Here is a 16,253-nt window from a genome sequence, read left to right as displayed (position 1 = left end):
TGTTGAAAATCAAGAGATGGATCGCTATTTAGGTGGCTTGATTGTCTATTAGTGCAAGTCCATGAGTGCATCCAGAGGTACATTTCCTTTGTAAGCTGAAAAGGGATAAAAATCACTTGATTAGTTCAATTATTTCAGTTAGCTTGAATGAGAACAGAATTTCCGACCTCTCCTTTTCTTCCGCCTTTTAGAATCCTCATGAGCCCTTTTATGTATTCAGGTTAAAAGGAAATATATAAAGGAGTTCTACTTATCTTCTTAAACATTGCAGTCATCCCTCTCCTTTCTTCCCCAAAATATGTCTCCATTTTTCCTTCTCTGGGTTTTTGTACAGGTCCCTATGCTTTTTATATCCATGTGGTACCCCCAGCCCTTCATACACAGTGAGGTATTTCATAGCAAAAACTTTCTCGGTTCCAATAAACAGAATTTTGGATTATACAGACAGTCACATGACTTCTTATGTGGCTTGAGATCCAGTGTACCACATGAAAAAACACCATATGGCTTTCAAGGAAGGGTCTAAAAGAGTATCTGAAATCTTGAGTTGTATATGAGAACTTGGGAATTACATGACACCTCTGAAAAGTCAGAGTGAGTTAAACTGGATAGAAAGCAGGAAAATAATCAGCACACTTTTTGCTATTTCAAAGCATTTCTGATAATTCTTCGGACTTTCTGAAAGCTGTCCCTTTTTTTCCCCTTTGTCTCAGTGCTCAGAAGCAGGAGGAATGTGCTCTGTGGTCTCTAAGAATTTGTGCCTGGGGATCATTCAATACCTTAGAAAGTCTTCATGGCATTTTAGGTAAGAGGTCAAAGTAGGTAAAATTGTACTTTTTCGTGTAGAAGCACTGAAACCTTGGGAGTGAGGATCAAAGAGTGAAGGGTCCTGTTCTTTATGCATCTGATCCTGGCTGCTGTTGGATCTGAAATTAAAAGGAGCATTGTTCTTCCCAAAATCTTCCTCTGTGCTCTGAGACAAAGAGAAGAACACAATGATGAACTTAAATGGAAATTTCTAAATGCAGAAGGTTCCTGCCCATTTGCTCAAATGGAGCTGGTTATCAAATGTCTAAAATTACTTGTCTGTGAGAGCCAAGGTCTCAGGTTGAATGGTCAGGAAATTGGCCTGGGAAAAATAGGAGGGATTTTCAGATGTTTGAGTAATTCTGGGAATCAAATTTGTGCATGTGCACAGAGTTGGATAAGGAAAAATAGATGAGATAAAGCTACCATGTTTTCCTCCTTCAAGAGAAGGGAGGGAGACAGTTTGTGTGTGGTGGTTCAGTTGTTTTCAGTCACTGTGGTACGTAGTTCACACTGTGCTAGGCAGTTCTACAAAAACATTTGGTGTTTTTTTCAGTGCCAGGTGATGTCTCCTCTTTCATGTCTTTGTAGTGCTGCCTTTTGTTTTCCTTTCCCTCTACACTGCTCTACTTCTGAACATCTAACACTGTTCAAGAGGATTCCCTAAGCTAAAAATATCATTATCATCCTTATTTTTTTTGGTCAGATTGAGTAGTTAGTATTAATGTCATTAAAATATTGCACTGATTTGGATCTGGGGATAAGTCCTTCAGGCTTTATAACTTTATATCAATTTTCATTCTGTATTGCCGAAGTCCTTCTGGATCTTCAAGCACATCTGTCCATAAAGCCTATTTGCATGCCAAAGAAAAAAAATCTGTTAATGTTTAGAAATTGTTCAGAAGATATTTTGCTCCAGGTGATGAGGCTTTCATTGACCCTCTTTGCATTAATGATCTAAAGATTCTTTTTTACTCAGCTATTTATGTTTTAGTATTTCTTACATGAGTTCCATTTTTATAATGGTCATATGAGTTTTGTCCCAATTAGATCAGCAGTTTTTTCCCCTTAAATTTTTTTGAATCTTGTGAACTGATTATTTGACCACTGAGGTGGCCATTGTTTGGAGTTTTGATTTATTTGTATGTGCTTTTCAATGAGTTTCTGGGTGGGGAACATCTGCTTATAGTTGACTGAAGCTGGCTTTTAATTTGATTTTTATCTTGCTTTAATAGTTTTTAATAATGATAGCCTACAATTGTAGAGGATTTTCTTAACCCTCAGATGCAGTTCTAAGCCACAAATTGCATGATTTTATTCTGTTTGCATTGTTGCTGGTCCCAAGGATAGAGGTGTGTTTCTCATTTTTAATCAGTGATTATAACATCAGGGCTAATTTTTCCCATTGGTAACTGGGATATGTTCATCAGCTGTTCCCTTGAGTGTGTCAAGTTCTTTTCTCTTCCTTGTTGCTTGAGTCCTGCAGGAAAGCTGGGGAATGTGCTGATGTGATTTTTCCAGTCAGTTCAACCCTTGGCATGAAAAAGAGAACAAGCCCTAAATCCCTCCTGCCCAGGCCTGGGCACACACAGGTGCCTCTCACATCTGCCCTGGCTGGCAAATCTTCCCAGAGCAGTGAGACCTCACCCTGCTCCTCACTGAGATCTCCCGGACCGTTAAACAGCCCCTTCCCATTCTGAGTGGCCACAGAGAAACACCTGTGCTCACAGACACCCACAAGCCCCACATGTTAGCACTTCTTTTCTTTAAAAGCTCAGTTCTGCCTTTCTTTTTGCTATCAATATCCTGGAGCAGTGTCTTGGTTTGAAAGACAGCTGTCTGCTATGAGAGGTGACAACCTCCCTTGGAATGAAAAATATGACCCGCTTCCCTCTGAATTATAAATGTAACTAATTATATAAATATAAAATAATGATATAATTATGTAAATTATTATATTGGGCTTTCAGACACAGATATAGGGAAAGGAATAACAGTCATTTACTAATAAATACATGTATAACAACTCAAACACACAGCAGCACCAATCAGAACCACACACCCAGTCCCGGCCTCTCTCGGCCGCAGGTGCTTTCCCCTTTGCTGCAGTTCCGGGCACAGCCAGCAGGGGCGCTGCTGGCTCCTGGCCAGAAAGGGCGGGTGTGATTCCCCGGGCCTGCAGGGGGCGCTCTGGCGCAAGCTCGTCTCCCTCATGAGGCGATGGCGGCTCGGGTGGTGGAGGAGAGGGGAGGTGGCTCCCTCTGCAAAACTCATGGGGAGCAGCCAGTCTCTGTGCCACTGAGGGTGGTGAATTGTGCTGCTGCAGGAACCTCAGAGTGGCAAGCTGGAACAAAAGAGGTTGACACCTGGGTGCCAAACAAAGTGTAGCAAAATCTCTGAATTTGTGTTGGGAGCCATGGGGATTGGGCAGCCACAGGTTGTAGAGTTCAAGTGTAGCAAAAAGGCCAAAGCAGCGGCAGAAAACTGAAGGGTTAGCCAGTGGTAGCTAGCCTCCCACAAGCAGTGCAGGATGCTCCCTCAGGGGTCCTGGGCCTCCAGGAGTGTTCCAAAATTGTCAGTGTGAATCCTTCCTGGGTGCTGACAGTCACCAGCAGCAGGGAACACACTCCAATAAAGGAGAAGACCTGCTGAGGGGTCTCCCTGAGGCTGATGGTGTTTCCCTGACTGAGTCAATAGAGCTGCCCTCTGATCCAGCTGGATGGCTCAGTGCAGGGCTCCCCTAGCGGGACACTGACAGAGTGGTTGGGCACAAGGGTCTTGGCTTTTCTGGGGCACTAAAAAATTAAACATTAGGGCCAATATTTACACTAAGGGTTGAGGAAGACTCCTCCTTTCACATGACAGAGACAAAAGGGGGAATTGTGGCAAAGCCTGGGGAGAACTGCCTGAACCTCCAGAATCCGTGACTCCTGTTTGGTATGCCTTGGGCACTGTGCTCAGGAACAAGCCCATGGATGGATTTGAACAGGTCTCCTTAGGTCTTCCATAAAAGCCTGCACTTGTAAAGAAAGAAATGAATGCACAGTGATCAGATGGAGAACACCTGTGTTTATTCACATGGAGCCAGAGCTGGGAGTGCATGGAAGGAGTTTTTCATCATGTTCTGGGAAAGTCCATCTTAGCAGTGATGTTCCAGGTGCAGTGCTGCTCTTTCTTCAGATTCAATTAATTGACTATTTTTATGTGTTACTGCAATGTTGTTGTGAGACTGCCTATATGTCATGAAGTATCCAAAGGTCGTTCAGTTCCACTACTCCATGTTAAAAGTGCAGCTTTTTCAGTGCAGATTGTGTTTCTGGGTCACGGCGTAACCACCAGTGGTAACTAATCACCAAATGGCTGCTTGCTTCTTTCTTCTTCATTGAACTAGGGAGACAATAAAAGGGTAAAAGTGAGAAAATTCTTGGGTTTAACAGATTAATAAATAAAGCAAACACTGCATATGTGAGCAAAGCAAAGCAAGGAATTGATTGACTACTTCCCATCCACAGCAAAGAGTTCATCCCATTCCAGAAAGGAAGAGCTCCCTCCTGCATAATGGTTACCTGGAAATACAAATACCATCAGTCAGTATATCCTCTTTCCTCCCTCTTCCTGACCTTTTTATGCTGGGCATGATGTCCTATGGCCTGGAATCCCCCTTTGCTCAGCTGGGGTCACCTGAACCAGCTGTGTTCCCTCACAGATTTTGTGCACACTCAGCTACTCACTGGTGGGTGGAATGAGGAGCAGAAGAGCCTTGACTCCATGTAAGCACTGCTCAGCAATAACTCAAACATCCCAACACTCTTTCCAGCATAGATTCAAACATAGTCCCATTCCTGCTACTATGAAGAAAATTAACTCTACTCCTCGCCTTTTTCCTGACCCTATTCCAGTCCCTGCCCCTGGCTGTCCCTCTCCCCTCCTGGGCTGAGCTCCTGCCTGGCCATATCCAAGGCTCCATGGGAGCCACAAAGGAGCTGAGCAGAGCTGCCCTTCCAGTGTTTTGTCTTTGCTCCAGGGAATTCAGAGCTGGGAAGAGCTGGTGTAGTCTGGGCCTTCAGAAAACCAAACGCTGAGGTAAAATCTCACTGTCTCAGGCAGGACTCATTCTTCTAAGCATCGGTGTTGCAATTAGCAAGGAGCAGGACTTTGGAAAGAGGGCTGGGAGGTGCTGCAGAGACCAGAGCAGATATTCCCCAGCTGTCCAAGGTTGAAAACCAAGATTTGTCCCTCTCAGCTGGTGGGGGACAGGTGGTGGAGCAAATATTGACTATGCAGACAGTGCAGGACCCCACATGGGAGTAAGTGAATATGGCCTGACCAAATCTGTGACTTCATGGAGATCTCCCATTGGAGCAGGCTCCTGGCAGGAGCTGTGGTCCCATGGAGTGAGGAGCCCACACCAGAAGATGTTTTCTGGCAGGACTCGTTCCCCACAGAGGAGCCACAGTGCCATGGTCAGTTCCTGAAGGGCTGCACCCCATGGAAAGGGCCCACTGGGCTGGAGGAGTTTGTGAGGAACTGCAGCCAGAGGGATGAACCTGCACTGGAGAAGTTCCTGGGGAAATGTCATCAGTGGGTTGGACTCAACACTGAAGCAGGGGAAGAGAATGAGAAGGAAGAAATGGCAAAGAAAACATGTTTTGAAGTGATTGCAAGCCACCTTCACCATCCTTGTGCAGTGATCAGGTGGAGGAGATGTTTCATGATTTGTTCTTATTTCTCACTAAACTATATTGATTAGGTTGGCAATGACATACCTTCCTTTCCCCAAGTCAATGTGTTTGCACACGATGGCACTGCTGGGACATCTTCCTGTCCTTATCTGGAGCAACAAACATAAATTGTGTATTTTTCCTCCTGTCCGGTAGAGGAGGGGCACTTAGACAGTCGCTTGCTGAGCCCCTGGAGGACAACCAAAGTCAACTCACCACATCTCAACTCCATCTCCCCGGTCAGGAGCTCTGTAGTTGCCAGCCAGAGCAATGTCATCCCTGGAGATGTGGCTTTCCTAAACAGCCTGGCTGCACCCACCACAGCCCTCTGGAAGCTCCAGCAGCACATCCCCACCATTCCAAGGCTCTGCAGCCAAGGCACTGAGGAGAAATGAGGCTGTGCTGGACAGGAGCCCAGGCAACATGCACCAAACCTGCACTTCCCCAAACTGCAGCCTCTGCAGTTCCCAGGACAGATCCTCCTGCACCATCAATGGCACCAGCCCTTCCAGCAGACCTCCCTGCAGTGCCTTTTAGTGTCACCCAGCCAGAGGGACGTTTCCTGCACCTGCCATTTCCTGACAAGAGCCCTGGGGAGCAGCTGCCAGAAAGAAATGCTGGGAGATCTGTCTTCCTCATCTGCTGGTTTTTGGTTCACTCTGCTGCAGGACTGATCCAGGGTGAGTCTGCTCTACAGTAATACGTTGCTGCATCGCCTGCCTCTGCTGCCAGGATCTGCAATGTATAGCTGTTCTTGGAGCTCTCCAGTCTTGCCTTAAAGCGATCTTGGAAACCTTCATAGGTAGAACTGTCTGTGGAAATCCATTCCTTACCCCGTGGGCCCTGACGGTACCAGTACATGTAGTACCTGCTCATATCACCTCTCTTCATATCACACTTGAGGGTGACTTCATTTCCCTCTTGCACGGTCACTCCTATGAGCTGCTCCAAGGCCACCTGACCAGTGACAGCTGCAGAGAGAAAGAAGGATCTGTAGTCACTCCAAAATTCAGCAAAGGTCAAGGCAATGCTGGTGGGGCTTTGGACTGGCAATGGAGCTGTGGGAGGACAAAATGCTCCACTTTGTAGCCAGCTGACACAGATGGGCAGAGCTGGTGGCAGCTAGCAAGGCTCACAAGGAATGAAACACCACATTTCCCTCCACCTTGTCAGACAGGAAGCATTCTCTGATTTTCCCCAAAGAAGCAGGAAGCATTTGCACCATGGGGTGGCAAATCCCTTTTTCCTTACCAAGAGAGGATGGTGAGGCACCCACTCTCCTGTCCCTGAAGTGGCTCTGGGTGAGCAGAGCAAAGACAAAGGGCTGTCCCAGGCAGTGGGGCTTGTGCCCTGTGCTGCCATGCCCCAGCTGGTCTGTGCCAGAGGGGCCGCAGTGCCCCAGGAGCAGTGTCCAGTGCCAGGGCAAAGCGCTGGGCCCCGAGAGCTGAGTGCAGCAGGGAGGTGCCCTGCGTGTGCCCAGGCTGCAGAGGAGGCAGCTGGCATGGAGGTGCCCAGCTCAGAGGCACAAGAGGAGCAGGGCTGCTCTCCCCGTGCTCCACAGGCATGGCTGGGCAGCTCCAGCCGGGACACAGCTCTGGCTGCCAGCGCTCAGCACAGCTCCCAGAGCCCTGCAGAGCCCAGGGCCACACTCAGCTCCTGGGGCCATCAGCCCTTGCCTTCACTTACCTACAATGGGCAAGAAGCCCACGCACAGGGCACTCCACATGGCCAGGCCCGCTCTCAGTGGCCTCTCTCCAGCTCCTCTGTGCCTGCACAACAGCTCTGCCCACACCTGCCCTGCCTGGGCCTCTGTCACTGCTCTCAGGCCCAGTCCCTGCTGGTCCCTCCCTCTGCCTGTGACAACACTGAGGGGGAGAGGTGGGGCACCAGGAGCAGAACTTGAAGCTCCTGGTGCCCTCCTGGCTTTCTCTCACCCTGGGTGGTCCCCATCTTTCTCTTAAGCCCTCTCCATAGTCACACTTTGTGTGATCCTGTGAAAGAGCCTCAGCCTTGCTTTGGAGTGGCTCTGTGGAAACACAAAATTGGGAAATTCCATTCCTAAACCACAACAGCCTCATTTGGCATCCAGTGTGGGGCATAAAGGTTTGAGATGAGAACAGATCTGCCCAGAGTGGGCTGGAGACCAATCTGATCTCAGCATTAGTTGTATCAGGTATGAAGCCACTGGTGCCAAGGCTGCTGGGGCTGTTCCTGTGGCTGTGGGACCTAACCCTGTGTATGTTCCCAAAGGTGCTCCCCAAGATGATATTGTGCAGGGCTGTGGGCACTGAGAAGGGGATTGGGAAGAGGACAGAAACTCTCAGCCTCTGGAGAAGGCTCCTCTCATCTATTAGAGAAAGATACTGTCCCAAGGATGATCTGGTAGTGCTCCCAGGCAGGTGGAACTTGGTGGCTATGACTGTTAGAGGTGCCCACCAGGCTGGTGTGTCCCTACTCTGTCTCCTTGCAGGTTATGTTTCAATACAGGTCACAAAAGATGAAGTGCCCTGGTTGTGGGAGGCTTTGACAAAGCAAGGAATCAGTTAAAGCCCTACCTACAGAAATCTTTGACTTGACATCTATTTTCCAAGTTGTGCTTTGGAAAGACAGACATTGCCAGGAGCTCTGCACTCCCGAGTCCTGAATAGATTTGCAGGGGCAAGATCAAGTTCTTATTACTTCAGTTTAGACCATATCTGCTGACTGAAATATAAAGGGAAAGGAGAAAGAGAACTTGCCTTACAGTAAGGTAATTAACCATACTCCTAATGATTTTCTGTTTACATTGGATCTAATTTTGTCAGGAGCTTTATAGGATTTTCAGACACAAAACATATGTGTCAGATTATGACCAGTAGTTGCAGGAATAGAATTATTACATTGTATTTTTAATGTGGTATAAGAAGACTGAAGGGTTCGGTGGTACAAAAAGGTGTTTAATGTTGCCCATTCTCATGGTCTTCTTCATTCTGCTTTCCTATGTAACCTCTTGGAGAGAGCTTTATTCTTTCAGAGTTCTTTTAATGTTCTCTGCCACTGGAGAGAGCTCTCACCATTTTGACTTAGCAGGGTAGAAGTCAGATACCACACTCTGTGTGTGAGACTAACCAAGGGGTAGGAAAATGTGCTTGAGGTGAAAATTTTCCTCAAATTACTTTAAAAATTTTATTGGAGGTCCGTGGGTGGGTTGTCTTTTCACAGAAAGGCCAGGAAAAACATATATTCTCCTATGGCACTTTTTGTGCTAGAGAATCAAGGCATTACTTTATTCTGGCCAAAATAGGCAACAGAAATCATTTCATCCACACATTGCACGGGTTGTGCAGAGAAAATCCTTTCATCACACAAGGTTTTCACTGGAGTTTTCTTGTGCTTCCACAGTCAAAACCCAGGGAAATTCATTGGTTCCATGATCATTGCTCCCAAGTTCCACAGTTTGTGGTATTTGGTTTTTTATTGATCCCTTCACCTTCAATGTTATTTTGGTTCTCATTCTTGGTTCTCTCATTGATCTTTTCCCAGACCAGGTGTCTCTGACCATGCAGGGCTGATGTTTGGAGTTGATGTTCATTAATGGTCATTATCTTTTGTGTATCTTCTGTGCTGCTCCCAGTCTGCTGGGATTTGAAGCTCATCAGGCCTGGAGTGCTGCAACAGTCCTGTGAAAAGAAACTTCAGTTCCTTTCCCCCTGGGCAAAGGTGAAGAAAACCCCTGACTAAAGGTATAGAAAGAAATTTTGAACTTCTCATTGTCCCCAGAATGAGAAAGGTGTCATAGAAACACAGAAGGATTGAGGCTGGAAAGGACCTCTGGAGGTGACTGGGTGTCCCCTGCTCTAGCAGGACTGTCTGGAGCTGTTTGCCAAGGACCATGTCCAGGTGGCTTTTGAATGCCTCCAGTGACAGTGGCTGAACCCCTGGAGATTTGCAAAGGCTCTATGAGCACAATCAAACGTGGATACAAATTAATCGGTTGGAGGATAGGCTAGTACTGTAAAAATGTATTGTACCAAAGAGTTCTGCTTATAATCATTCTCCATTCTTTTGGTATCATGGGATCCTTAAAAGGACAGTATTGTTTTTTCAGATGTCAGGATAATTCCACATGCAAATGTGCCGCTTTAACAGAGGGCATTTTAATGTGGAGCACAGTTGCTCTACAAAAATTTCCTCAGCTGATTGTAGGTGGCAGAACTGCAGATTCTGTTTCATTCTGTGGAATTAACCACACTGACACAATCTTACAATTCAATTCTCCTGTTTTCTTAAGCTGCATGTTCTGCATTGCAATGCAAAGTGAAAAGCCACTGCTTAGTGGGGACAATCTGGGACCATGTTATGAGCTGAGGGCTTTAGGTCAATGAAACCCCCACTGCTACAGGTGTCATCAAAAGCAGGTTTCACACAGATTTGCCAAATTGTGGCACCGTCCAAAAGCAACACGCACTCTGCAGCTTTACTCCATGGATAAATCAGGGACAGGAACATCAAATTGGAATTAATTTTATTAAAAGATTGGTGGGGAGACTGGGGGCAAGAAAGGGGCAGAGCTGTAAAAGGGAGTTCCTCCCAGTGAGTCATGAGGGGCACAAAGGACTCCTCTGCTTTCTAAATTCCTTCTAGAGGAGGTGTGGATGGATCCAATCCTAGTCCCAGACTTCATCAGGAATTTATGACTAAGGGATTATAACAGCACTGAATCCTTGACCTTCCCCTGCTGTCCATCTGATTCCACTGGTTTTGGTCTAAGGGAGTATTCTCAAAATAGAAATCTGTCTGTGAGATTGGGAAAAGGTGTGGAGTGCTTGAGAGAAAGGTTCTGGGTGTCATTGGAAAATCAGGAGAGAAATATTGGTGAATGGCTCCCCCTCACTGATGTTCTGGTGGTAGAGTGCACTAAATGAGCATTTCACAGGATTTGCATTTGCCATGCAAATTTCACAGAGCTTCTGCAAGGGCTGAGGCTCTTCCCTGGTGTCTGCAGGGCCTGAGGGTCTGAGCTGAGCAAGCTCAGTGCAGCAGCCCCTGCTGTGTCCTGTGCAGAGGTTCTCTTGAAGGCTGTAGGAGCTCAGGCAGGGGGAGCAAAGCCTTATTTCCCCTTCAGGATGTGGTTACCTTGTGTTTTCAAAAGCAGGGGAGGGTTGATGCTGCCTGGTGGGACTGAGTCAGAAATGGTGACCACAGCATCCTGCCTGTAGCTTGTGAGAGGGGCATGAGCTGGGGAAGGTGTGGGCTGGGCTCTGTTAGGGAAGAACCAAGTTGCTATGGAAACTATCACTCCATCAAACCTCCCCAAATTATTTTCTATCACTCCTATCCCTGAGTGCAAATCATCAGCAGGGTTTTTTCTCTTCTGACAGAAGCATTTTCCTCCCTCATGCCTTCAGCCAGGACTCTCCTCACTGAAGCTCCTGAATGTGCCAGAGAGACCCTTCCCTGTACAAAGTCTGCAAAAGACAAATTCAGCCAACAGGAAATCTACATTATTAAGGCTGTGTTTCTGATCCCAGTAGGCTTGTAGGGCAGTTGGAATTCAGCAATTCCATCCCAGTTTCAGAAGAAAGAGCACAGAAAAACCACAGCATTTTTGTCTAGCACAGCTTTATTTTTGTCACTACTGCAGGATCCTAAAATTCACATGCAATATATTAGGCAGAAGAAATACAGGCTTAATCATAAAACTGGCATTGTCTGCTTGAATGAAATCACTCCAGATTCTACTGAGCTCTTCTTATCTGCAATACACACTTATTAAATCCATGTAAACCCAAAGCTAGAAATGGCAGCTCCTGGGCTGGAATTGCCTCAGCAGTGCTACTCCAGTTCCACAGGCAGTAACACAACATGCCTGGGAAAGGTGCTTTTCAAAGGCCATCTATCTGCAGTGAGCACTGGAGTTTTCAAAGCTATTGAAGCTGGTTGGACACTGGTGTGCAAATGCCAGGAGAGTGAGGGGAACTACTTAGCAGGAGCATGAGGATAAATCCACTCTCCTCGGTGTTCAGAGGAGAGGAAACAGCAAAAGCCCTTAAAAGTCTTCAGTGTAAATCAGCAGGCCAGGCAGGAGTGAACAGTGTTGCATGTCTTCAGGGGAAGGTGCTGCCTTGTGTCCTGGGTGGTCTCTGTCAGCAGCTCTGGCCCTGCTTGTTCCACCCCCTTGGGCTGCTGGTTCACGTTCTTTCCTGCTGTTCTTCGGGTTCATTCCCCATGTCTGGAAGAGCAAAGGGAGGTTTAAAGTACATTTAATGAAATTGGGCCAATGAACCACTTGATAACTGCTTGATAACTGTCAGATGTGGCAGATACACTCACAAAAGTTAGGCTGGAATTCCTTTGTTCCTCTTCATATACTTCAATGATAAAATCCTCCCCCCTCCTCTCTTTACTCCCACTTGTTTTTATTTTGGGATCCTTGACTTCGAATCCTTTTTTGTCTGGATTTTCTCAAGGCTTTGTGTCCTCCCACTTGATATAGTCAATGAGATATTTCTTAGGCTGTTCAGGTAATACGAGACTTTCTCTGGCAACCAAAATTTGGGAACCAGCCTCAGGAACTGAGCGTTGAATATAGAAAAATGCATTTTCCTTTGTCATATGGGAGTCAGTGTGGGCTTGTCTTAATTGCTGTTTGAAGAGGAAAATTGGTTTTCTGGTGTGTGGTTTGGTCATTGTTGTTGTCTTTTTCACCAGAATAATTGCAATGCCTGTGAAATGGATTCAGGAGTAGATGAATAAGCATGATTCCTTGTGGGGCTAAGGACATACAGAGGCACAAGAATTCACTCCTGGCATATGCTCCCAGGCTTTCCAGACACCAAGCTGTGAGCTCCCTTACCTCAGAAAAGAAACAACTTGATGCTTATGAGGGCATTGAAGGTGATGCTCTTTGCCAGCAGGACTCTCAAACCCAACACAGCCATGGACAGCATGTTCACTCTCTGCTCTTCAGGGTCTGCTCAGTGACCAGAGAAGAGAGGAGAGATCATGGTCTAGGTTTTGATATTGTGATCTTGGCAGAAAGTGGAAAATCCACAGGTGACAGTTTCAGGGAAAGGAAGAGCAGCAAAGGAACAGCCGAGAGAGAACATGGCAACAACAGGGGAGCAACCTTGGAGCAGCAGCTTGTGTGTGCTGAATGTGTTGTGTTCTGAGTCCTCTGCCCTGGACAAAATACATTTCTATGCTTTTATCCCCCAGTGAGCAATGTAACTTCACATCCTGTTTGGTTAACTCACCTTGTGCTGAGGGCTCTGTGCTGTTGCAAACCCACTTACTAGCCCCTTCAGCACCTTGAATGACCTTCAGGACTACAGAAACAACCCCAAAAAATATTAAATGGGATTTAGTAAAAATCCTCAAAGCATGCCACACTTTGAACTTTTTGTTGGTGTTGGATAGGCTTTTCCAGGTTGTGTTGCAGCAAGTTTGCTGCAAGAGGGTGAAATGTGTAGACTTTCGGCACTTCATGTACAAACGTGCCAAACAGAAATTCCTCCTTTTATCCTATCTGTCGGAGCCATCTCCTTCCATTTTCGATTCATCACACTTCTATCACCGCCCTATCACCACCTTTCAGTGTGCATGCTCTGCCACTCTTTTTGGGGGTCTTCCGTGGTCATCTGGATGAAGGCCCTCTTCTTCATCAATGTCCTTTAATTCACCTTTGGGTTACACATGTGCATCAAGCTAGTATAATGTGAGCCAAGCTTGTATAATGTAAGCCAAAACTAACATAATGCAATGTTCCAAGCATCAAAGCAATAAATCTCATATAATTAACATATCCTTGAAACCTCACCAGTTTTTCCTTCTTTCTTGGTAATTTTTAGTAAACGTTATCTCTTGCTCTGTCCTGCCTAAAACATCTGCAGGAAAAGGGGGAGGTTGGAACCCCTCCTCCCCCTTTCTCTCTGGTCCTTACATTTTTAACTATTTTATTAATCCCAAATATTAATTACTATATCAATATTGATTGCTCTTTCAATTTTGTCAGCATGAATCATATCTAGTTATCACAATACCAAATATCTTTCTGCTTTCTGCTGGCTGCCCAGGGCAATGCTGACTAGCAGGAGAACACCAAGCCCCACAGGACACTGTCCCTAGAAAATTGTTGCACCTGTGCCACCAAACTGTACCTGGCAGTATTGTTACCATGCTGCTGTCAAACTTGTCCGTGCAGATCACCTCTGTTGTGCTCTGTTCCTCAGAGCTGATGTTCTTGGTATGGAAAATCGTAGGCAAAGGTGTTGTTTTCACAGTGGTGCTACCATCTTGTGATTTAGTTGATTTCTCCACAATGACCTCTAGGATAGAAGTTTTTGGACTGTATGTAAAAAACCCCATGGTTTGGATAGTATAGATTTTACTGCAGGCTTCCCCAGGTGCCGTGACCGAAAATTCGCATATACACAGCTGTGACTAATTCGTAACAATCCCATTTAATGTCTTTTATGTCGTTATTCCTTGTCATTAGAGGGAGAAGAAAGAAAAGAAGATTGCCTAAATTCACTGTCAGATGTCTGCCAAGAAAACTATTGGTGACAAAATAATTTAGTTGCCAAGAAATCCCTGTGGTACCATGATTTCTTTTTTAAAGAACATGTCTTTGCCCCTAGATAAGGTCACAAGGGGAGAATCAAGGGTGACCTCAAAAACCAATGTCAGGATTTAACTCAGATAAGCAATTTGAGTTAGACTAAAACCATGGAACTGAAAAGGAATCCTCCAGCAGCCTTTCTTGCCAGAAAGGGCTCAGCTTATGAAAGGCTGTCAGACACATCCACAAAGATTGACCTGTCTACTTTGAAAGGACACCCTGAGGAGTCTCTTGGATAAAGGGAGGTGCATGAGGCTTTTCATTTTGCATGGTGACTACCTTGCAGGTGGGTCGAGAGATCCCTGAGCTCTAACATTTTGTTCATCCCAGGGTACTGATGGAAGTTTGATCAAGGAGCTCTGATTTTACACCCTTTCCCCATCAGCCCCATGCCACTGCTGAGGAACTGAGGTGAAAGCCAAATCGGGCTGTGCCACAACTTCATGGGTCAGCTCTCCTGATCCAACAGGCAGAACTACACACTTGTCCACACCTACAGCCACCAGACACCCACCAGAAATCCAACACTTCCTCCCCAGCTCTTGCATCAGGCTTGGCCAGAGCCTGTCAGTCCTGTGCATTCTGTGTTCTCTGAGAAGACCTTGAAAGGCTTTTCATGTGGTCTCCTCTCCAGGCTTTCCAAACAGCCAGAACACAAACAGGCTGCTTCTCTGCAATAGCTCCCTGGGCAGGATCTTCAGCAAGCAATAATGTACACAGTGCAATTGTAGTCCAGAGAGCAGAAGATTTGTTTGATCTGACCCCAGAAGGCTCACCTGAGTCCCACTTGTTAACATTCCCTGACAGTACAGCCATGAATTCCTACCACGGCTTCCTTCTGGGAGGGATTCATGTTTTATGTTCTGAAAATATTATTTGGACAAAAAGTTGTTCTTCACCTTTGCTTTCATCTTATAAAGTCACAGGATGGGCCCTATATTCCAGAAAGAAATGGGCTTCAGCATTCTCTGTGAATGTTTATTCAGGAATAATCCAACCCCTACCAAGTGGAAAACCTTCTCTGTCCTTAACTACAGGATATGCATGGAGTATCCCACAGTAACACTAATGGTTGTTATTTTATGTGATTTTAATTTGGGGGAATTCTCAAAATGACCTATAACTAGAGCAATAATAATTTAACAATAATATCTTATGTCATATATAACATATATAATATATGTAATATGTATAATATAGAATTAGGGTAAAATATAATAATGTATGTCTTCATGTATGCCCGTTAAAATGCATATTTCTCACTCTCAAAGGAATTCAAACCAAAATGGGGAAGTTGCTCACAATCTGGATATTTTGGCTTCAATTTATTAAGTATTTCAGCAGACTCAAAAGGGACTTTGATTCATAAGGCCCAAGATCTTTTATTGTCAAACATAATTCCAGAATCTCTGTGCAGCTCTGAAAATATGGCATCTTTATCAAGAAAAATAAAATTGTTGAATAGCACAGAAAGAAGCAGTCTTTCTTCAGAATTTTCATTCCTTTGTCCCTTTGGAATTGGAAGTGCACTGAGATTGTTCCTAAATACACATTTATTCCCATGCAACATATCCTGCAGACATGGAGAGATATTAGACAGCACCCAAGGCAGCCCCACGTCTTTCTGGAAGGAGATAAGGATGTTTTAGGGATGCAAAATAACATGGGATGTTCTTGCTGAAACTTAAAGTCATGCAGACCTCTGAAAGAACAACAACAATTCCTGAGGGATGCACCTGATACTTTAGGGTCACAGAGATCAACATCATAAACCCTTCTGCCACCCCAACATTCACAGTCCTATAGAAAAGCTTGGGGTGACAGGCACCTTTATTGTTTATCATGGAATTCCAAAGAAAGATAGGAATAATTAATGCTTCTTATAATCCCTACTCCCCACATTGCTCTTTTCAGAACCCACACAACCTGGCAGCCAATTGTCTTTCATTCCAGGAGCTCTTGAGTATGAAGCACTTGTGAGAATTTAAGCCTAAGGCTATTTCACCTCCTTCCTGCTCTGTCCCCAGGGCAGTGGAATTCCTTACCTGGGCACACTGGCAGTGTGCTGCCAGTGTCAAACCAGAACTTCTCCAACCAGAAGTTACAGATCTGTCTCAAAACTCCTC

At 45.5% G+C, this 16,253-nt stretch overlaps 1 gene segment (V, D, J or C); it reads right to left on the bottom strand.

Moving 5' to 3' along the window:
- Positions 1-7,320, bottom strand: part of LOC132339013 (T-cell receptor alpha chain constant-like) — a 74,038-nt gene extending 66,718 nt beyond the window's left edge. The window contains 1 exon segment of the C gene segment in view: positions 7,215-7,320. Coding sequence covers positions 7,215-7,254 — 40 coding nt within the window.
- Positions 7,321-16,253: the final 8,933 nt, after the last annotated feature.

The sequence above is a fragment of the Haemorhous mexicanus genome, chromosome 28 (assembly GCF_027477595.1).
Source record: "Haemorhous mexicanus isolate bHaeMex1 chromosome 28, bHaeMex1.pri, whole genome shotgun sequence".
Lineage (NCBI taxonomy): Eukaryota > Metazoa > Chordata > Aves > Passeriformes > Fringillidae > Haemorhous > Haemorhous mexicanus.
The sequence above is the reverse complement of the archived record's forward strand: the minus strand, read 5'-3'. Positions and strand labels throughout refer to the sequence as shown.